Genomic DNA, 23496 nt, shown 5'->3' on the forward strand with positions numbered 1-23496 from the left:
GGGCTACCCACAGAGGATGTGGCTGATGACACCCATGCAGCAGCTGCAGGGCGCTGATGGTAGCGAGCGTGAGGAGGCCCTCAAAGGCAACGATGACGGGAGATGAGGCCCTCGTCCTGACAAGGCAGGTGCACTTAGGAGGTCCTCATTGCTGCTAGATTTGTGGAGAATGATGACGACATGCAGCGAGGAGACACCATAGATCCTCACATTGTATCTGTGAATGTTTGACTCCAGTCTGTTTTATGGCAGTGCGAATACCCTCTGTGAGAATGCTCCTGTCATGGAGACACAGTGAAGGCGATAATAATCGCTCGATCGCAGGAGGATGAATATGGCATGCAATGAGGCCACTCCATAGATCCTCACATAGCCTCTGAGAATGTCCGACTCCCGTCTAGACGAAGGCAGCTTGCTTGCGCTCAGTGATCAGGGTCATATCATAGAGACACAGCCATGAAACTTTAAAAGAATCTGATCCTTTGTCCGCCTTCAGCACCTGACCCCTTCAGGAGCACAGCATCACTGGCCACAGATGCTGAAGAGATGGGGGCCAGCCCCACCTTAAGGTGCTGAGAGCACACAGAGAATTTTGTGACACCTGTCCATAACATTCTGGCAGCAATGGCAAGCACTATCGAGGTGCAGGCATCGGTAACATGTCCAGGGAGTGTGAGGTCGGACCATCACTTTGGTCTGATGGCTGCACAAAGCACAGGGAAGAGGCCCTGGACTGAGACACCTGCCTTTATCTTGTGCAGAAAGGTTTCACATCTGAGTGACACGCTCATCAGAACATGGAGCCATAGGCAGGGAGACATTCTTGGGAGTTTATTGACAATAGTGAACGTTATGTACAAGTGATTAACACCTGTGCCCAAGCTGTGCAACTACATCCTCTTAACTGTCCTAATCCCGCCGCTACATCTTGGTGCTTCCTGGACATCCACAGCAGAGGTAGATGCAGCCTGCTGACTGCTACCCTCTGTTTGTGATGATCTTGGTGGGCATCATCTGGAGGACTGACACCTGGAGGGCCCCAGCCTGCTTTCGGGGTCCTGTTGTGTGGCAGTGGCATCCTTCTCAGCTTTTTTGTGGAGCTGGAGCTGCTGGGGTCACAAGAAGAGGTGATTCGGATGGGCAGATCACTCCCAGAGTCACCCGGATGGATGACCCCGGGGTGGTGTACACCTGCTGATCTTCCTCCCTATGGGTGACCAAGGGCCCCTGGCTGACTCGTTAAGGAGCAGTGGTAGCTGGAGTGAGTTTGAGCTCCCTGTACCCCTCTCACGTACACATTGTTGGAAGTCAACTATGGCATCCTGGAGCTGAACCTGAGCAACAGTACAGGAGCGACGTCCTGGACCAAGGTCTTCATGGCGACCGCCACCCTACCAGTGTTGACCACTGGGCATTGGCATGCCAGCACTATCACCTCAGCCTGAAGGCAGACGGACTCCTCCATTGTGCCTTGCAATCTGAGGAATGAGGTAGACATCCCTTTCTGATGTTCCCTAACTTGCCTTTGCAGCTCCAGCAAAAGCGACATGACCAAGTCCAGACACTTCTCATCTGACTCGGACTCAGCAAATTTCTGGCCTCCAGAAGTCCTTTGAATGTTGAACACCTGGGAGGTCCCTGCCGCTGTTCTGCTGTGGATCAGACAGTGCGATGAGCTCACCAGATTGTGATCCCCAGCTACTGTAAAGCTAGATCCCACCAAGGTGTGTGTCCAGCTGGTGGAGGGTGTGGGTGAGCGCTGTGACGGGACTTCAAGGAAGGTGCCTCCAGATTCCTCTTCAGAGGTTTCTTTGGGGATTGATTGGAGGCCCTGGATTGTGGACTCCGTCGGCTGTTTCTCAGATGTGCTGCGGAAGCAAGGGGAGATAATTAGTGCATAGCAGTGGCCTGTGAAAGAGGGCACATCACTCACAGCATGGTTGTCTGATGAATGTTTCACTGCTGGATCATCACTTGGCAGAGCAACGCCGACCTCACCACCAGCACAGGAACGATCCAGATCCTCACCGGCCAGCTGGATGGCTCTATTTTCAATACCTGTGAGGACTTTGATTTCAGGCATTCCTCCACCGGTCTGCGACCTCACCCTCTTGTTGTGTGCCAGCTTGCCCTGCATGGATAAATATGGAGAGAGTGAAAGCAGGACGCCGATCAAGCCAGATGATAAGTATGCCTGGCATGGGTGGGTGGTGAGTGGTCCCATGGATGGGATGAGGACAATGAAGGTGAGTGTGAGAGTGAGAATGGTGATGTCCCTTGAACTGGCAACGAGTGAGGGCCCTGTGCATGTATGATGAGATTGTGAGTGTGTGAGTTGAGAGTGATGAGAAGAGTGACTTCCCCTGACGGATGAAGGAGATCATTCATCCTCTTGTTGCACTGGTTGGCTGTGCTCTTTTGAAGGGCATTGGCGCTGACCACTGCTGCCACCACCTCCCAAGCTGGATTGGTGAGGTTGTTGCCCATCCTAATGCCAGAGCAGAGGACATCATGGTGAGCCTGCATTACGTTCAAAAGGCACTCAAGGGACACATCATTGAAACTGGGGGCTGCAGTCTTTTTGCCTTTCAGGGCCATGTCTTCTTTGCAGCAGTCGTGTGCTGGAGGTACTGAGATGTGTGCGCAATCCTGGATTTTAAATGTGGCATTCGCTGTGTTGAAGCAGTGAGGTGATGGTGTGACGGGCAAATGAGAGCCCGCCCATCATGGAAATGGCATGTCTCCCGGGAATGCATAATTAATGCGGCGGGTTTGGGATGATACGGCATAAAAAGCTGCCATTGCAGCCAGCGGGTAAAACGTCATTTTACCCGCCCGCTACCTCACTTAGTACAATTCTGGGACAATTCCACTCTTCAAGACTTGCTTACCTACTTTGCTTCAGGCAGCACTCATGGCCTTCAATGACAGTCTTCGCAGGCAGCACCACATCGCTTTCAGGAGTGCTCATGGGGAAGTCTCTGTCTGCCAGACCAGCGGTAAAGCAGAGGTGGATTTTCAATGGCTGCAGGGCTAGGGCTTATTTGGGGAAAGGGGGTATCCCAGGCTGTGTGTGGGGGCACATGTTGACCTGTGTAAGTGGCCTCAAGTGGGTAAGGGCTGAAGAGGCAGTATCCAGAGGAGATGTGGCCAGATGGAGATGTGAGGGTGTATGTGTGAGAGTGAGTGATGATGTCCCTTCAGCTGGCAGTGAGCAAGATGCCAGTGGATGTTGACAGTGGGGGGATTCAGCAATGGCAATGCCATTGAACGTCAAGGGGTGATGGTTAGATTCTCCCTTGTTGGATATGGTCATTACCTTGTAAGCTTTTTTTCATTCACGGGATGTGGGTGTCGCTGGCTAGGCCAACATTTATTGCCATCCCTAATTGCCTTGAGAAGGTGGTGGTGAGCTGCCTTGTTGTGCCACTACAGTTCATGTGGTGTAGGTACACCCACAGTGCTGTTGGGAAGGAGTTCCGAGATTTTGACCCAGTGACAAGTGAAGGAATGGCAATATATTTCCATGTCAGGATGGTGAGAGGCTTGGGAGGGAACTTCCAGGTACTGGTGTTCCCATGTGTCTGATGCCCTTGTCCTTCCACATGGTAGTGGTCGTGGGTTTGGAAGGTGCTGTCTAAGGAGCCTTGGTGAGTTCCTGCAGTGTATCTTGTAGATGGTATACACTGCTGCTGCTATGCATCAGTAGTGGAAGGAGTGAATGTTTGTAGATGAGGTGCCAATCAAGCAGGCTGCTTTGTCCTGGACAGTGTCAAGCTTCTTGAGTGTTGTTGGAGCTGCACTCATCCAGGCAAGTGGAAAGTATTCCATCACACTCCTGACTTGTGCCTTGTAGATGGTGGAAAGGCTTTGGGAGTCAGGAGTTGAGTTACTCGCCACAGGACTCCTAGCTTCTGACCTGCTCTTGTAGCCACAGTATTTATATGGCTAGGCCAGTTCAGTTTCTGATCAATGCTAACCTCCAGGATGTCGATAGTGGGGGGATTCTGCGATGGTAATGCCATTGAATGTCAAGGGATGATGGTTAGATTCTCTTCTTGGAGATGGTCATTGCCTGGCAATTATATGGCTTGAATGTTACTTGCCACTTGTCAGCCCAAGCCTGGATATTGTCCATGGACTGCTTCAGTACCTGAGTCTTCACGCATGGTGCTGAACATTGTGCAATCATCAGCAAGCATCCCCACTTCTGACCCTACGATGGAAGGAAGGTCATTGACCAAGCAGCTGAAGATTGTTTGGCCTAGGGCACTACCCTAAGAAACTCCTGCAGTGATATCCTGGATCTGAGATGATTGAACTCCAACAACCACAAACATCTTCCTTTGTGCTAGGTCTGACTTCAACCAGTGGAGAATTTTCCCCAATTCCCATTGACTTCAGTTTTGCTCGGGAGCCTTGATGCCACACACAGCCAAATGCAGCCTCGATGTCAAGGGCAGTCACTCTCACCTCATCTCTGGAGTTCAGCTCTTTTGTCCATTTTTGAACCAAGGTTGTAGTGAACTCAGAAGCAGGGTGGCTCTGACGGAACCCAAACTGTGTCAATGAGCAGGCAATTGCAAAGCAAGTATCACTTGATAGCACTGTTGATGATCCCTTCCATCACTTTACTGAGTGTGTGAATTTAGAGTGATGAGATGGTTGCCTTACCCTGGTGGCACGGATGAGGTCATTCATCCTCTTTCTGCACTGGATGGCCAACCTCTTGCTGGGCCTCCTGCAGCCAGAATGGAATAAAACAAGGGTATTCCTACCGAGCAAGATAATGGATGCATCAGACAAGGATAATGTTTAATTGTATTCAAGTGGTAGGCATTAACTAGGGATTCATCTGTGCTCACATACAATGAAGCAAGCTAAAACTGTAGTTGTTGAATTCTGAAAGAGAGTCATATTGGACTCAAAATGTTAACTCGGTTTCTCTCCCCACAGATGCTGCCAGACCTGCTGAGTTTCTGTTTTTATTATTGTGGTTGTTGGATTGGAGTTACATGCTATGTAATGTGTGTTTCTGTAAAGCTTGGAAGTGTATAAAGACTAGACTCCAGTTATTTCCTTTGCCTGCTGGCTGCCTGAGCTCTAACACTGTGGCTGGGATTTTCCTGGCAAGCGGTGAGTCCTGCGTTGGGATCATATGTGGACTCCAGGCCCATGGGGCGGCCAGCGAGAATCTTCCCTTATTCGGCAATCTTCCTGGCAACAGCCAATTAAGAGGCTGTCACCAGGCCCACCATCCAGTTAAGGCTCTTCATGTGGCCAGCCCAATCTGAGGGCCTGCAGCTCTGTAGTCATGGTAACGCCACTGAGAAAAGTGGCCGCTGCTGAGGCTGCAGGGAGAACAAGAGGGCACCTCCATTTTGAGGCAAAGTAAAATGTTTGCCCTTGTGCTAGACCAGCCAGGCAGACCCCAGTGATCGTATGTCAGGGTTGTGGGGTCAGCCTTTGCAACCAGGGACTCCCTCCTTGGACCATGGCCGTCTGAATATGATCACCCTGTCCACCCCTGGGACGTTGCTGCGAGGCTACTTCCATGCAGCTTGCGGCCTCCCTATGCAGCACGGGAAGTTGCTCCTCCCCTGGCAAAATGCCAAGAATCTGGGAAGATGGCATCAATTAGGCCTTTTAATTAGCTTAATTGGCTGCCTGCTTCAGTCAGTGGATGGGTGAGTCTCTGCCCTTTAAATGGTCTGTAGTGAGGGTGTGTTGGGGAGCTCTCCCCATGTGCCTCCTAGCCCACCATCCAGAGATCTATAAAATCTCACTTTCTGTCTCTTTGGTATGCTGTGCACTGCTGTGAGCAAGACTGCTCCTATCAGTATCTCAGCCCCTTCAAATGTAATTTGGTACTACATCTATTGATTTCTATAAGAGTTAACAATATCAAAATAAACAGGAAACTCTAAATTCACAATTTTGATACTGCGGAAGAATGTTGATGCTATTCTAAAGGGTTTACTGTGACACAAATGGAAAAGGACTGAATAATCTAAATGTATTTGTTCCTTCAGCTGTTCATGTGCAGGAATTAAATCTGTCTGCAAATGACCTCAAGAACATTTTTTATTGCCAGTAACACTAAGACCAGCAAAAGGGCAAAAGCAGAGGTAATGTGATACCATGGAAACAGGCATTAGGATTTCTGTTGCCACACAGTTGTTACAACGCACAGGAATTCATGTTTAATCTTTGAATCCAATGCGTGATCTGTATTGGCTAAATGTTAACACTTCTTATCAATACATTACAGTGCATCAAGGTACAAAGCAAAAGTACACGTGTGAGATCCATTCTAAAGTATTCTTTCCTTCATAAATAAAGATTTTTTTACGCTTAAAACATATAGAATGAAAAACCAAATAAAGTTGCACAATTATGAGCTAACTGGATCGTTATCTGTCTTAATTCTAATCGGTCCTAATGATGAGTAAGTGCATTTGATCAAAACTTGCTTCTTGATAATTTTGGAAATGCAACAGTGTGTATCAGAAGCAAAAGCCACTGCTCAGAAGATTCACAAAATAAGATTGTTCAGTAAACCAAACTACCAGTGTTACTTGATTTTATTACTATAAAATAAGCACTTTCAGAAACAGAGACACTGAAATATTTTCCTTATCCCACTATGTAGACAGCTGTGCCAGTTAGAAGATATGGTTACAGGCAACTTCCGTGAACAGCACAACCTTTTCCCCTTTAGAGTATTAACTGACTCTTTATATGCAGAGGGTCATGAGTAAAATTCAAGGGCTAAATCTATGCAGCAATACAGCCTTGAACAGAGCATTGTTCCGACAGTTTTTGCTTGGCTCTGTTTGACCAGCTTTGGTTTCAGCACAATATCTCTGATTTGTGAGGCATCTCCTATTACATTCCAGCACTTCAGAACTATTTAGTTGCTATTGTACCATAGAAAATACACACAGTCCGTAGTCCAATTAAAGCTCCACAGTAAGGAAGCACATTATATTTTATATGGCAATATCTAATTACCATATGTTAAAGCCAGTACTTGCTTCACAGCCTTTACTACACCTCATGTGGAACTAAATGCTAATAGTATAGGTTGGCCGAAGGAGAACATGGGTAACAACCTTTGCAGTCTGTATGTTTCCCACAGAGATGGAATGAAGTGGTCATACTTTTGACAAGAACATTCAAAACACAATCAGCAGAAATGGCATGCACGTTAATTTGTGTTTTTTTATGGTAAATGACAATTAACATATATACACTGTTTCCTCTCTCATCAAAACCCACTTCAATTAATCAGAATCTTAGGAATGTCTATGGCATCCAAGGACAAGTAAAAGAAATGACATGATCGGGAATTTTAACCTTTACCAGTAATTAAGTCTTGATGACAACTACTTCATGTAATTTTCTGTTTCTCACTTGAAATCTAATTTTGCTAAGAGTGAATTCACTGTAAGCCAGCACTCTGTCCAAGGCTGGATCAACTTTCAAACAAGCAAAACAAATTTTAAAAGTCTAGGAATTTTTTAAAAATGTAGTACTCTGCTTGGGCACTGAAAACAAGCAAAGATGTGATGCAAATTATATAATTTAATATGTATTTCATATCTTATCTATAACTATAAGGAAAATTTAACAGGAATTTTGCAGAAAACTCTGAAAGTGCTGGTCAAAAGAACCAACCTGCTAACATTGAAATACCAAGCACCTACCAACTGTATGAATTTGGAATAGTTATGTATTATAGATTACTTTTCAAAGTGAAAATGTCATTTCTAAACATGTTCATTTACAAGTCAATACAATGTACATTAGTAGTTTATTGTAGGTTGGATGGTTTCATATTACCACTTCACAAGCCAACACAGATACGCAATTATATTTTTCTGAAGTACTTTTCTAGATGCAAGTCGCACATTTTGTGAGAAACCACTTACAATGCATTTGATATATTTGCTCTATAGTCCGCAGAACTAATGATCAAATATTTACAACTAAAATGAACTGTACGTATGGGTATGGTAAATTTTAATCTAATATATGGTATATTGTCCATTAGAAACATATGCTTCAATTGCTTATTCATCCATTCTTATTGTGGCTTTGTGACAAAAGCATTGTTTGTTGTGATGCTGAGATGTATTTGTGTAAATCCTACTTTCAAACAAATAAATACCAGCAAGAGAGCTGTTAAATGCAGTGCCATATTTCATGGTCATCAGAAATGTCCAGTTGGTGTACAAGGGACACAAAGGGGGGGATTTTCTCCCCATCAGGCGGACCGATCGGGAGCAGGCGCAGGCGGGCGCGGAGCCGAACGCCACCTGCAATCGGCTGCGCACCGCCATTTTACGTGGTCAGGCCAACTAAGGCCCGCCCAGCGTGACGTGTACCCAGAAGCACTCAGCGCTACCTGTGCGGGCAGGGGGTGGAGGGAGAGTCAGGGCCTGCATTCTTTCACGCATGCGTGTGAAAGAGCGCAGAAATCTCCCTGAGGCATGGAGCTGCCTCAGGGAGATTAATTTAATAATAAAACATTGGAAAAATAAAAAAATAAAATTACTCAGGCATGTCCCCTCATGTGACATTGTCACATGAGCTGGGACATGTTTATGAATTTTCATAAGGCATTTTACTTATGAGGTTTCATGATAAATGCGAAGGCCGCCTGGGCTCTTTGTCTGCCCACCAACCTTAAGGTTGGACGGGCAACCCTGACAATCACTTTAATTAGTTAAGTAATTGCCTTAATAGGCCTTTGACAGTTCGGCAGGTGTGCAGCTGACTCCGGTGCACGCCCGCCGAACTGAAGATCGGAATGACGCACAGTGACGTTGGGATGCACGCCCGACGTCACCGTGTGTCATTTTATGCCCGCACGCCAAACAGAGGATTCTGGCCAAAGAGTAGCCAAGAATGGCCCTGAGACTCTTGGGAATTGTATTTAAATTTTTTAAATTTTTCTAACTTCACAATTACCATGGTAACCAACATCATTAAATATAAACTAACATTATTGGCTGCTAACAGAACTTGATTGCTAGGTTTCAGGATGGCCTATAGGCGAATTTGATATTCCCTTACTCCATTCTGGACTACAGGTGTGAGCTGGCTGGTGAAGCTCACTGTCTAGCTCTGATTTTCCTAATGTAACCAGTAGACAAAGGTCTTGTTGCTCTAGTTGTCTTTGAACCCAGAATTGTGGCCATGGGCTGTGGGGAAAATGGATGTCCCTAGCTGAATCCTTGCTATGGTGCAATCAGTATAATAATTATTTTTTGATTTGCAATTCTACGCATTGAGTAAAGCTTGGTGAAATAGGCATATTGCTAAATTTGATTCCAGAATGGTATGTCATCTCTGCCAGCTGCTAGATTTTTCTTCTACACATATGAACATACAAACAAGGAGCAGGAGTAGGCCATTCAGCCCCTCGAGCCTGCCCCGCCATTTAATAAGATCATGGCAGATCTGATAGTAACCTGAAATCTGCATCCCACCTACCCCCTATAACCTATCACTCTCTTGTTTACCAAGAATCTATCCACCTCTGCCTTAGAAATATTCAAATACTCTGCTTCCACCACCTTTTCAGGAAGAGAGTTCCAAAGACTCACGATCCTCTGAGTGAAAAAATTTCACCTCATCTCTGTTTTAAATGGGCGACCCTTTATTTTTAAACAGTGACCCCTAGTTCTAGATTCTCCCACAAGAGGAAACATCCTCTCCACATCCACCCTATCAAGACCCCTCAGGATCTTATATGTTTCAATCACGTCACCTCTTACTCTTCTAAACTCCAGCGGACACAAGCCTAGTCCGTCCAACCTTTCCTCATAAGACAACCCACCCATTCCAGGTATTAGTCTGGTAAACCTTCTCTGAACTGCTTCCAATGCATTTACATCCTTCCTTAAATAAGGTGACCAATACTGTACACTGTACTCCAAATGTGGTCTCACTAGTGTCCTGTACAACTGAAGCATAACTTCCCCACATTTGTATTCAATTCCCCTCGCAATAAATGATAACATTCTCTTGGCTTTCCTAATTACTTGCTGTACTTGCATACTAGCCTTTTGTGATTCATGTACTAGGACACCCAGATCCCTCTGCACCTCAGAGCTCTGCAATCTCTCACCATTTAGATAATATGCTTCTTTTTTATTCTTCCTGCCAAAATGAACAATTTCACATTTTCCCACATTATACTCCATTTGCCAGATCTTTGCCCACTCACTTAACCTATCTATATCTTTTTGTACCCTCCTTATGTCCTCTTCACAACTTACTTTCCTACCTATTTTTTGTCATCAGCAAAGTTGGCAACCATCCCATCATCCAAGTCATTTATATAAATTGTAAATAGTTGAGGTCCCAGCACTGATCCCTGTGGTACACCACTCATTACATCTTGCCAACCTGAAGACAACCCATTTATGCCTACTCTCTGCTTCCTGTTAGCCAGCCAATCTTCTATTCATGCCAATATGTTACCCCCTATACCATCAGCTTTTATTTTTGGCAAAAACCTTTGATGTGGCACTTTATCAAGTGCTTCAGTTACGTGCAGTTCTAGAATCCGCATTATAGGAAGGATGTGATTGCACTAGAGAGAGTACAGAGGAGATTTACCAGGATGTTGCCTGGGCTGGACAGTTTTAGTTATGGGGAGAGATTGGATAGACTGGGGTTAATTTTCCTGGAGCAGAGGAGATTGAGGGGGGGACATGATTGAGGTGTATAAAATTATGAGGGGCATAGATAGAGTAGACAGGAAGGAACTTTTCCCCTTGGTGGAGGGATCAATAACCAGGGGGCATAGATTTAAGGTAAGGGGCAGGAGGTTTAGAGGGGATGTGAGGAATAGTTTTTTCACCCAGAGGGTGGTGGGAATCTGGAACTCACTGCCTGAAAGGGTGGTAGAGGCAGAGGCTCTCATAACATTCAAGAAGTACTTGGATATGCACTTGCAATGCCATGGCATACAAGGCTATGGGCCTTGTGCTGGAAAATGGGATTAGAATAGTTAGGTACTTGTTTGACCGGCGCAGACTCAATGAGCCAAAGGGCCTTTTTCTGTGCTGTAGACTTCTATGACTGTTCTGGAAATCTAAGAACAGTACATCCACCAGTTCCCCTTTATCCACAGAACATGTTACTTCCTCAAAGAACTCCAATAAGCTGGAGTTCCCTTACACAAAACCATGGGCTGAATTCTCCGGTGTAAAATGACATGCGGTGATGTCGGGTAGGTGTCCCGATGTCACCGCACGTCATTTAGATTTTCAGTTCGGAGGGCACACAGCCGAGTCAGCTGCGCGCCCACCGAACTGTCAAAGGCCTTTTAAAAACTAATTTAAACAATTAAATGAGTTGCCCGTCCAACCTTGAGGTTGGCGGGCAGGCAAAGAGCCCAGGCAGCCTTTGCATTTTTCATGGAACCTCATCCATGGGCAGGATGAGGTTTCATGAAGTGTTTAAAAATAAAAATTTTGTTTAAAAAAATCATTGATATGTCCCAGCTCATGTGACACTCTCACATGAGAGGACATATTTTAAAAGTTTTCAAATACTTTTTTTAGAAATTTTAAACTTAAACAAATCTTCCCGCCTACACGGGTAGCGCTCAGCACTTCCAGGCGAGTGTCACTATGGGCGGGTCTTATTTGGCCCGCCCACGTAAAATGGCGGTGCCCAGCCAATCGGGGGCACCGATCGGGTTCACGCTCAGTCCCGCCCACCCCCGCACAACCCCACCCCCGACGGGGGTCAAAATTCAGCCCCATGTTGACTCTGTCTGATGACCTTGAGCTTATCCAAGTGCCCTGCTACAACTTCTTTCATACTTTCTCTCATTCTCTAATTCTTCCCTTCTTATTAGTCTTTTAGACTATAAACTACCAGGCTTGGAGTTCCCTTTGCATTTCATTCATACACCTGTAAGCTGGGTGCAAAAGATCTACATGGCTTAAAAGATCACAGAAATTTGGGTGTAAGTGAGTTAGGCGCATTACTACAAAATGCCAAACACACTTCAATCTTTTACTCCCACCCACCAAACCCTCTGTCTGAATGAATCTTATTTCATAAAAAAGGCCATGCCTAAAACTCTCAGACGGGAGTATTCTTCAATTGCACTTGTTCATGGGGAGTACTCAAACTGGTGTCCAGGTTTTCAGACACAATAGAAAAACAGGGGTGAATTTTACAAGGGGTCGGATTACTTGTCTCTTTGACTGAAAGGTCTGTCAGGATCACGCTGACCAGATAATACACTGAGACAGCTTTAGTTAGTAAAGTAAAGATTGGGACTTCTGCCCCTCAGGGTCAAGAAGTTCTGCCCCACAGAGCTGCCGGTCAATCAGATTGGGCGAGCAGTTATCAAATAATGGCCTTTGCTGGCACTACAAGCAGTTCCTAAAGACAATGGATCCTGGAACTCGGGTAAGTCTGGAGATTTTGGATGGGCTTGCCTGGCAGACCGCACCAAGGGATGGGGAGAGGAGGTGAGGGGGAGGGTTTTGGAGGCTGGGGTTGGTTGGCAAGGGTGGGGGAGGGGGGAAGGATAAGGGGGCTGTATGATCTTGGGAGGGTGACCCAGAGAAGAATGGGGTCTCCCAAAGGAAGTAATCCCCTTCCTATGCACCAGCAGCCTGTGCAGTGGAAGCTTCCAGACTACTCACCTATCACCCAGCTTCCCTGGATGGATGAAAAATTGTGGGGAAACAGATTGAGGCTCTTAACTGGTATTTAATTGTCTATTTAAGGGCCACAATAGACCTAAGGGTGGGCAGGCTGACTGTCGCATGACCAAACCCCGGTAAGATGGGTACAGGTTGGGAGAGTGGGAGGTGAAGGCAGCAGGTTGGCCATTGTTTTATTTTACACATGTCCCCCCCCTTCAAATACACTGGCTGGGGGCTGTAAAATTCACCCCAAAGGTGATTTTTTTCCTGGTCTTTTAATTGCAATTTTCTTAGCTTCCTTTAAAAAATTATTCTCACTAATATCTGGTTCTGTATTTTCTGTTCCCTTTACTACTTTTTATAGCATAAGTCACATCAAAAATTTAAAATCTTGCAAGGTTTTTAAACGTTGTCTATCTGATATGTCTGAATGGTGTTCAAATGAGTTGTAACTTAAATTTTAAGACATGAAAAAAAGAATCATTGGTGTAGGTTCAGCATTTCACTGGGCTCCAATTGTCTACGTTGATTTTTGCCCCTTTTAGGTTTGGGCCTATTCTAATGAGATTGGGAGAATATCTGGGCAATTTTTTGGTATCGGCAAAGTAGTGCAATATCGCATCCTTTTGCAGGTTTAACTTTGGGGTTGTGCCAGTGGATGAAATTCCAATCCCATTATTTTATACAACTGAATCTAACATCAAAGCCAGCAGAAGAAAGGAGTCCTCAGATAGAATCTTCCTGGTCCCATGGAGACAAGTTTGAAGGCAGGATGAGGAGCAAAGTTAGGAAATCTCGTGCGGTGCCACTTTGCGGCCTTGTCGGAGTGAGGTACAGCAGGCACTGGTTACCCACCTGGCAGCAGCAGGTAGCTAATTATTATCCATTTAGTGCCCACTTGGGCAAATTGATGATGTTGCCAGGGTTTCCTGGCTGTGTCTGAAGCCCAGGGTTTCCTGGCTGTGGGAGCAGCAGAGGCCAGTGGGGCCTCACTTAATTCTAACCCTATCTTCCACCGGAGCTGCGGGTGCCAGGGGTCACTGCTGCAGCCGCAGGCCATCTTGTGGAGGGATTCTCTCACCTACAGCAGCAGTGCCCAACTCTCCCACTGGGACTCCAGCCATCCACAGCCCCGGGCACTCCAACTGGTCTTCTCATCTGCCCGCCCGCCGTTCCTAATTGGATGGAGCTTCCAAAGGCAGCCTGTTAATTGGCTGCCTCTGGGGCGATCACCTGGCAGGCAGGACTCGGACATCATCAGGGTCAGGTCCCACATGTAGTCCCAATCCCCAAGACTCATCTAAGAGGAGAAGATTCCATTCCTTGCATTCCCTGAAAAGACTTAGCTGCAAGGGTGCAAAAACCCATGACAAAAAACTTCAGAATGTCTTCCACAAATGTGGCTATTCCATTAAACGGGTAAAAAAAGTTTTGATTCAGCATCAGTAAGTTATATACACCTTTGGTCACTCACCTTCAATTCGAAAGCTGCTTGAAAGTTTAAATGATTCAGAATAGTCATACTGAGCTACTTTAACAGCTGATGGTGTCAGTGTGATAAAAAATCCCTTCCTGCTGTATAATTCAAAGGTACTGTAGCCTGGGATCCAGTTGCTTTGGTGATGAATGAATGAGGCGTCTTTGTGGAAACGTTGATTGTCTTCCCATTGCTCTAAACGAAGGTTATCGTTTTCACCAATGTGTATGAAGTAATTTGGTCTTTCAGCAGACTCAAGGGAAACAACAGGCAATTCTGAAAAGTTACAACAATATATAAATCAATTTGTGTTTACTTCGATTGTGAAATTACGAGAGAAATGTTCAATGTGCCATGTAAAAATATTATGCATAAATAAAAAGGGATATATTTTGTTCCTAAAGTATGATTAACAATTCAGTATCATAATTGTGTATGTACTCAAAGTTAATGTAAGGAGCTAAGTAACTGAAAATATTTTTAACTAGGTCCAATGTATGTACAATTGATAAAACACTGCATATATTAAACACGTGCACATTAATTATTTAGGATTACATGGAATCTACAGAACAGAAATAGGCCTTCCAATCCAAATGGTCTATGCTGTGTTAATGCTCCACACAATCCTCCTCCCAGTTCCTATTCTGCCTTTGTACCCTTTTATTCCTCTCTCCCTCATCTGTTACCTTCAAAGGCCCCAGTGAAGAATGTGTTTGGCTCATTTTCCAAATCGGTATGTTCCATTACACAAAAATGCAAAAACTGGCAGCCTCACCCGCATAACCTGGATTTTTCACCGCTGGCTGCCTTTTGTTACAGAGTGCGACAATAGCAGCAAGCATGTCCTGCTTAAACTCCACCCACTTTCAACCCTGGCACAGTGTCTGGTAGGCAGGAGCAGCCTCGGGTAAGCCTCCAGGTTAAACAGGCAGTCACTTAATTTAAATATCAATTTAGAGATGCGTCAATCCTGTACACCATTTTCTGCCCTTCTAATTTGCAGGATGTCTGACATAAATCACAATACGTGATAAAGGCACCTGGGGTCGCTGATGGTAAGGATATCCAGGATCATGTAAAGTACAATGCGAAGTTAGGGCAAGAGTGATTTATTAAACGTTTTCCTTCATTTTTATGATGTTATTTCCTGCTAGAAACAACCGGCATAAAAAAATTCTCATGGGTTGAATTTTTCAGTTGGCGGGTGGGCTGTCTGGGAGTGGGCATGGGCAGTCGTGGAGCCGATCGCCACCCGCAATTGGCTGCGCGCCGCCATTTTACTCAGGTGGGCCAATTAAGGCCCGCCCAGCATAATGCGCGGCCGGTAGAGCTCAGCGCTACCTGTGCGGGCGGAGGGAGGAGGGAGAGTCGGGGCCTGCGCATGCGCACGAAAGAGTGCAGCAATCTCCCTGAGGCAGCTCCGTGCCTCAGGGAGATTAAGTTGATTAAAATATTTTGTTACAAATGAAGTAAAAAATTATTTAAACATGTCCCCTCATGTGACAGTGTCACATGAGCTGGGACATGTTTGTGAAAGTGGAAAAATTGTATTAAATTCTTTTACAAAACCTTCAGGAAACCTCATCCCGCCCGTGGACAAGGTTTCCTGGAAAACGCAAAGGCCGCTTGGGCTCTTCGACTGCCCGCCAAGCTTAAGGTTGGACGGGCAGCGTCGTTAATGAGCTTAATTATTTTTTTAATGGCCTTAATAGGCTGCTGACAGATCGGCGGGTGCACAACCAACTCCGGCGCATGCCCGTCGAACAAAAGATCGATGTCGGTACACACGCCCAACGTCATCTCGCGTCATTTTACACGTCAGGGTGTTGGGCCCGCCCCCACACACCAACGGCAATATTCTGGCCCATGAATCTTTGGCACTGACTTTTATAAATATTGCTTCCACTAGCGCACCATCATGGCATCAATGATTTGCCAATATTTGAGGTGCTGGAAGATGAAGGTTGTCTGACTGTATGAGAGATGCTCTGTGCCCAGCTGTCACTGCCCACCAGTCCATAGTCTGGCATGAAGTGAACATGTCTCATTTTAGCAGACAGTGCATACAGAGGCTCTTCTTCCCAAAGCAGAGTTGTACAGTAAAGCCAATGACACTGCCAGGACATGTGAATGCTATTTTTCTTTCTTATTTTTGCACAGGATGGGGTTGTCACTAGCAAGGCCAGCATTTGTTGCCCATCCCTAATGGCCCCTTGTGGCTTGCTGGGCCATTTCAGAGGGCAGTTAAGAGTCAAGGGTCAACCACATTGCTATGGGTCTGAAGTGACATGTAGACCAGACCATGTAGGGATGGCAAATTTCCTTCCCTAAAGGGCATTAGTAAACCAGATGGGTTTTTACAACAATTGACAATGGTTTCATGGTCACCATCACTGATGGCTAGCTTTTAATTTTAATTAATTCCAGATGTATTAATTGAACTCAAATTCCACCTGCTGCCGTGGTGGGATTTTAACCCATGTCCTCAGAGCTTTAGCTTGGGCCTCTGAATTACTAGTCCAGTGACATTACTACTACGCCGCCATCTCCATCACCATCTCTCCCTGTGCTTAAATAACCATAATGTTGGAAGTTGTCTCAGAAGCACTATAGTCACAGTATGTATGCTGTATGTATAACAATAATAGTACTGTGTGCCAAGGTGATCAACTGTTAGTATATTTTGATTGAATGCATGGGCCAAGATGCCACCAATTATATCTGCGGGAGCTGGCTGAGCCGCATATATTGACCACAAGGAACTGTTTAGATCCGTGGAGGACATGACCAGCTTGTACAAGGATACCTGCAGCTACAATGTAGCATAGAACAAGCATATCCGATGCCAGCAGTGGTCAGGGCTGATTTAAAACTTGGTTCCACCTTCCTCAACGAATGCTGCAATGGTGAATAGGGGCAGTGCTATAGAGTAGTGCCCACAATCACCTTCTTCGCTTCAGCTAGCAACAAACAAGGGGTTGGCTGATGATCTGTTCTGCAGATACCTTCCTGCATTTTAGATGTACCTACCTTCTCAGCCTGGGCAAAGGCTGTTAATGGGTTGCGATGCCATTCAAGGCTCTCTAAAGGCTTTCAGAGATCTAGGCTTGTGTCCATAAGGCCAGCTGATGTGGAAAGTGGAACAACAAGAACACACACTTGCACTCGGGGGACTTTGAGATTGATGCTAGGTAAGGGGAGCTTTACTCTGGGTTGGCGTGCTATAACTGAGCTGGGTATGCTTAGTTCTGGTTTGGAACACCTGATGATAATGAATGTTTTTAATCTGGAGTAGGACACACTAATCAATGCACAAGATGCAACATGTGCATTAAGTTTACCACAGATTTGTTTGGTTTAGATAAATAACATTAAAACTGCCCTTATTGATTAGAATAGGAAACAGTCTCATCTGATATGAATCATTGAATGTAATAAAACATTGCATAAACTCTCTCAGACACAATGTTTCTATTTCTCATCCAATGTACACCATTCGACATAGATAAATTACGAACAGCTGCCAAAAAACCTTTTGTGGATGGTCCTTGGAGTCTTTATAATCATTTCACTAAAGTTTATTATGACAGCAATATACCACACTGATCCCGGCTGAAATAATTTCCTTCTTGTTTCTGCTCTTAGTATTAGTTAGCATTACTTTACAGAAATTAAATTTACTACTCAGACCCAGGAATGATGACAAGAAAACCTTTTCTATTTTGACTATACTATCTGGTTTAATTGTTGTATATAACAATAAAATGCAATCCAATAACTGCGTCAGGACTGTATCACTTTAAAACTTAAAACATTTTGTTGACTCTTAAATGCCCTCTGAAATGGCCTAGCAAGCCACTCAGTTGTATCAAACCACTCCGAAGTCTGTAAGGAATGAAACCAGATGGACCCCTCAGCATTGACTTAGGCACTGGAAACGACAACGGCAAACTCAGTCCTGTCGGCCCTGACTAACATCTGGGGGTTTGTGCCAAAACTGGGAGAACTGTCTCACAGACTAATCAAGCCTGACATAGTCATCCTCACAGAATCATACCTTACAGATAATGTCCCAGGCACCACCATCACAATCCCTGGGTATGTCCTGTCCCACCAGCAGGACAGAAACAGAAGAGGTGGCACAGTGGTATACAGACAGGAAGGAGTTGCCCTGGGAGACCTCAACATCGACTCCGGATCCAATGAAGTCACATGGCATCAGGTCAAACATGGGCAAGGAAATCTCCTGCTGATTACGACACACGGTCCCCCCTCAGCTGATGAATCAGTGCTCCTCCATGTTGAACACCACTTGGAGGAAGCACTGAAGGTGGCAAGAGTGCAGAATGTACTCTGGGTGGGGGACTTCAATGTCCATCAGCAAGAATGGCTCGGTAGCACCACCACAGACTGAGCTGGCTGAGTCCTAAAGGACATAGCTGCTAGACGGGATCTACGGCAGGTGGTGAGGGAACCAACAGGAAGGAGAACCATACTTCACCTCATCCTCACCAACCTGCCTCCGCAGATACATCTGTCTATGACAGTATTGGTAGGAGTGACCACCACACAGTCCTTGTGGAGACAAAGACCTGACTTCACATTGAGGATACCCTCCGTCGTGTTGTGTGGCACTACCACTGTGCTAAGTGCGATAGATTTCAAACAGATCTAGCTATTCAAGACTGAGCATCCATGAGGCACTGTGGGCCATCAGCAGCAGCAACAGAATTGTATTCAACCACAATCTGTAATCTCATGGCCCGGCATATCCCCCACTTTACCATTACCACCAAACCAGGGGATCAACCCTGGTTCAATAAAGAGTGCAGGAGGATATGCCAGGAGCAGCACCAGTCATACCTAAAAATGAAGTGTAAATTTGGTGAAGCTACAGCTCAGGACTACTTGCATGCCAAACAGCATAAGCAGCATCCAATAGACAGAGCTAAGTGATTCCACAACCAACAGATCAGATCTAAGTTCTGCAATCTTGCCACATCCAGTCGTGAATGGTGGTGGACAATTAAGCAACTCACTGGAGGAGGAGGCTCCACAAATATCCCCATCCTCATTGATGGAGGAGCCCAGCACATCCGTGCAAAAGGTTTGGCATTTGCAACAATCTTCAGCCAGAAGTGCTGAATGGATGATCCATCTCGGCCTCCTCCGGAGGTCCCTGGCATCACACATGCCAGTCTTCACTTCGATTCACTCCACATGATATCAAGAAACGGCTGAAGGCACCGGATACTGCAATGGCTATAGGTCCTGACAATATTCCAGCAATATTACTGAAGACTTACAGAACTTGCCACAACCCTAGCCAATTTGTTCCAATACAGCTACAACACTGGCATCTACCTGGCAATGTGGAAAATTGGCCAAGTATGTCCTGTACACAAAATGCAGGACAAATCCAACCCAGCCAATTACCACCCCATCAGTCTACTCTCCATCATCAGTAAAGTAATGGAAGGGGTCATCAACAGTGCTGTCAAGCTGCACTTGCTTAGAAATAATCTGCTCACTGATGCTCAGTTTGGGTTCCGCCAGGGCCACTCAGCTCCTGACCTCATTACAGCCTTGGTTCAAAAATGGACAAAAGAGCTGAACTCCAGAGGTGAATTGAGAGTGACTGCCCTTGACATCAAGGCAGCATTTGACTGAGTGTGGAATCAAGGAGCCCTAGCAAAACTGGAGTCAATGGGAATCAGAGGGAAAACTCTCCCCTGGTTGGAGTCATACCTATCACAAAGGAAGATGGTTGTGGTTGTTGGAGGTCAGCCATCTCAGCTCCAGGAAATCACTGCAGGAGTTCCTCAGGGTAGTGTCCTCGACCCAACCATCTTCAGCTGTTTCATCAATGACCTTCCTTCCATCATAAGGTCAGAAGTGGGGATGTTCGCTGATGATTGTACAATGTTCAGCACCATTCACAACTCCTCAGATACTGAAGCAGTCTATGTCCAAATGCAGCAGGACCTAGACAATAACCAGCCTTGGGCTGACAAGTAGCAAGTAACCTTCGTGTCACACAAGTGACAGGCAATGGCTATCTCGAACAAGAGAGAATCAGATCATTACCCCTTGACATTCAATGGCATTACCATCGCTGAACTCCCCACTATCAACATCCTGGGGGGGTTACCATTGACCAGAAACTGAACTGGACTAGCTATATAAATACTGTAGCTACAAGAGCAGGTCAGAGGCTAGGAATCCTGCGGCGAGTAACTCATCTCCTGACTCCCCAAAACTTATCCACCATTTCCATGGCACAAGTCAGGAGTGTGATGGAATACTCTCCACTTGCATGGATCAGTGCAGCTCCAACAACACTCAAGAAGCTTAACACCATCCAGGACAAAGCAGCCACTTGATTGGTATCCCATCCACAAAAATTAATTCCCTCCACCACCAACACACAGTGGCAGCAATGTGTACCATCTACAAGATACACTGCAGGAACTCATCAAGCCTCCTTAGACAACACCTTCCAAACCCATGACCAGCATCATCTAGAAGGACAAGGGCATCAGATAGATGGGAACACCACCATCTGGAAGCTCCCCTTCAAGCCACTCACCATACTGACTTGGAAATATATCCCCGTTCCTTGACTGTCACTGGGTCAAAATCCCAGAACTCCCTCTCTAACAGCATTGTGGGTGTCTCTACACCAAATGGACTGCAGCAGTTCAAGAAGGCAGCTCACCACCACCTTCTCAAGGGCAATTAGGGATGGGCAATAAACGCTAGCCTAGCCAGCAACACCCACATCCCATGAATAAATTTTAAAAAGAGCAAAAATGCTATTTGCCATGAGTACCCTATTAAGTTAAATTCCTTCATTTACACTACTATTAAAACATAGAATAGTTAATTTATTTTTAATAGCTCCATACTTTTTCTAACTGAAAAGCCTTCTGTAAGCATTGACAGAGTAAATGGAAGACCACATCAAAGTTATCACTGAAAGCTTGTTTTTATATTTCAATTGGCAACATGATATGAGATTTATGAGAACACAATAATAAAGAAATGTAAAACAAGAAATTTAAGATGAAGCAATTTTGCTCATCAGTAGATTCCTAAACCTGTAATTTTCCAGATACCCTGAAATTAGAAAAATGAAAACGCAATCTATTTAAACTTGTAAACTTTCTCCCTTGTGTTGATTAGGAAATGATAGCCAGGACATAACGAAACTAGGTTGGACCACATCGTATGTCATTTCTGTACAGACCAAGAGGACACAGGTTTCACTCTTTAGGGTAGAAATTGCTGTTTGTTGTGTCCTTTCTCCAAGCAGAAAGCGAGGCATTAAGGTCCAATTTTGCATCACCACACCAACATTTTGGTGCAGGTGACATTTACAGGTATTCCAGATGGCTGCGTAAAACTGGCATTTGATCCCCAATTAGTTTGGTCTTCAAAGGGACTCCTCCATAAAAATTTGTTTAAGGTGAGCAAAGCAGGTGCCATTGCTGCACCGCTCAAAATTCTTCAGCAGTCACTAAACATTGCTTGTCCCCATTGCCCCCTCCAACCACTTTGGTACATCCCAACCCCCACCCCCAACCTATGAGCCACTGCCAGCAAGGGAGGGGCTGATCTTTAATTAGTCAGCTGCCAGTGGAGGCATGACAAGCATCAGCAGCTCACATGTAACATTCATTCATTCCTGTGGTTGGACCCATGCTGTCCTTCTCCATCCTTTGTCTTCATTAAGTTACTTGATTCCAGGTAAGTGTGCTACAATTTACATCAGCTTCCTTTACTTAGTGAGAGAGAAAATTCTCCAGGTCACTATTCAGTGCATACATATAGATCAGCTGAGGATGTGATCAAATGCAACTGTGATGCACCCGGTCATAAAGCCTGACAGCACTTAAGGCCCGTACATGAATTATAGCCATTTGGATGAGCTACTAAAGGACTGCTGTCACATATGATATTACAGGAAAGAATAAATCACTTCTTCAGGAGACAAGGAGATCTATGAGGTAGTGTGAACATGTGAGTTCTGAAGAAGAGCCACATTGAACTCGAAACATTAACTCTGTTTCCATCTCCAGAGATGCTGCCAGACCTCCTATTTCCAGCACTTTGTTTTTATTTCAGATTTCCAGCATCAGCAGTGTATTATTTTTATTGACAATTTAGAGAATTGTTCCAACTTCAAAAGTTCTAATTTTCAAGATAATAAAGTTTGAGAAAAAAAAGCTCACCATTTATTTTGATCATTTGATAAGGTGCCACATCAAAGGTTACTACGCAAAATAAGAGCTCATGGTGTAGGGGGTAACAAATTAGCATGGATAGAGGTTAACTGACAGGAAGCAGAGAGTAGGCATAAATGGGTCATTTTCTGGTTGGCAAAATGTGACGAGTGGTGTGCCAAAGGGATCAGTGCTGGGGCCTCAACTATTAACAATCTGTATCAATGACCAGGATTTTACAGCCCTGCCACAGCGTGTCTCCCGTGATGGATACGGCGAGCCATTTAAATCTCCATTCAGCTTGGCGGGGCCATAATATCCCGCCGGGTGGGAGGGGCTGTAAAATCCTGGCCAATGATTTGGATGAAGAGACCAAATGTGTGGTTGTTAAATTTGCTGATGACACAAAGATAGGTAGGAGAATAAGTTGAGAAGAGAACACAAGGAGTCTGCAAAGGGATCAGGATAGGTAAGTGAGAGGTCAAAAATTTGGCAGATGCAGCTTCTCCCAAGGGAAAATGTTACTTGATTGAAAGCTTTTTTTCTTAGATCGATTTCTCAATTGCTCAATATTTATTTAAGATAAAGAGATGTCAAGTGCTTGTAGTTCCTGCTATTGATACTTTAAAGGTCTGGCTGATTGTCACTTTTACAGGACTATGGTAAAAGCAGATTTTTAAAGAAAGCTGTGAATGAATGATTTTTTTTAAAGCATTTTCACACATTACATTGATACTCAAGGGTTCATTGGTTCTGTACAGAGTGTATACTGGGTGAATGGGCATGGAAGTGCCATAGGTTAGTAGGGAGGGTATGAGGTACCATGGGGGTGGGTAGAGAGGCATGGGTTGGCATGGGGGTATGGGTAAGATATTTTGGACTTACCTTTCAAAAGGTTCCCTCATCCACACTATGGTTCACAACACCTCTGAGGGGCCATGACCCATGACTACTTGTAAAGCTGTCCCACTCCATGAAAATTACAGTGGACTAGGAGATGCCTATCCTCATCAGGTTGGGAGTGCAGGATGCAAGCTTGCGATCAGCACCAGCCTGCATCCTTATGCTGCATGGACAAAAATTGGGGGCTGGGAATCCTGGGATC

At 45.1% G+C, this 23496-nt stretch overlaps 1 protein-coding gene across 1 annotated transcript in view; it reads right to left on the reverse strand.

Moving 5' to 3' along the window:
• otogl (otogelin-like) overlaps nt 1-23496 on the reverse strand; it is a 198979-nt gene that overhangs the window by 72779 nt on the left and 102704 nt on the right. The window contains exon 30 of the mRNA XM_078568563.1: nt 14161-14439. Coding sequence (XP_078424689.1) covers nt 14161-14439 — 279 coding nt within the window. The remainder of the gene's footprint in view (nt 1-14160; nt 14440-23496) is intronic.

This window comes from Cetorhinus maximus, chromosome 22, assembly GCF_964194155.1.
Source record: "Cetorhinus maximus chromosome 22, sCetMax3.hap1.1, whole genome shotgun sequence".
Lineage (NCBI taxonomy): Eukaryota > Metazoa > Chordata > Chondrichthyes > Lamniformes > Cetorhinidae > Cetorhinus > Cetorhinus maximus.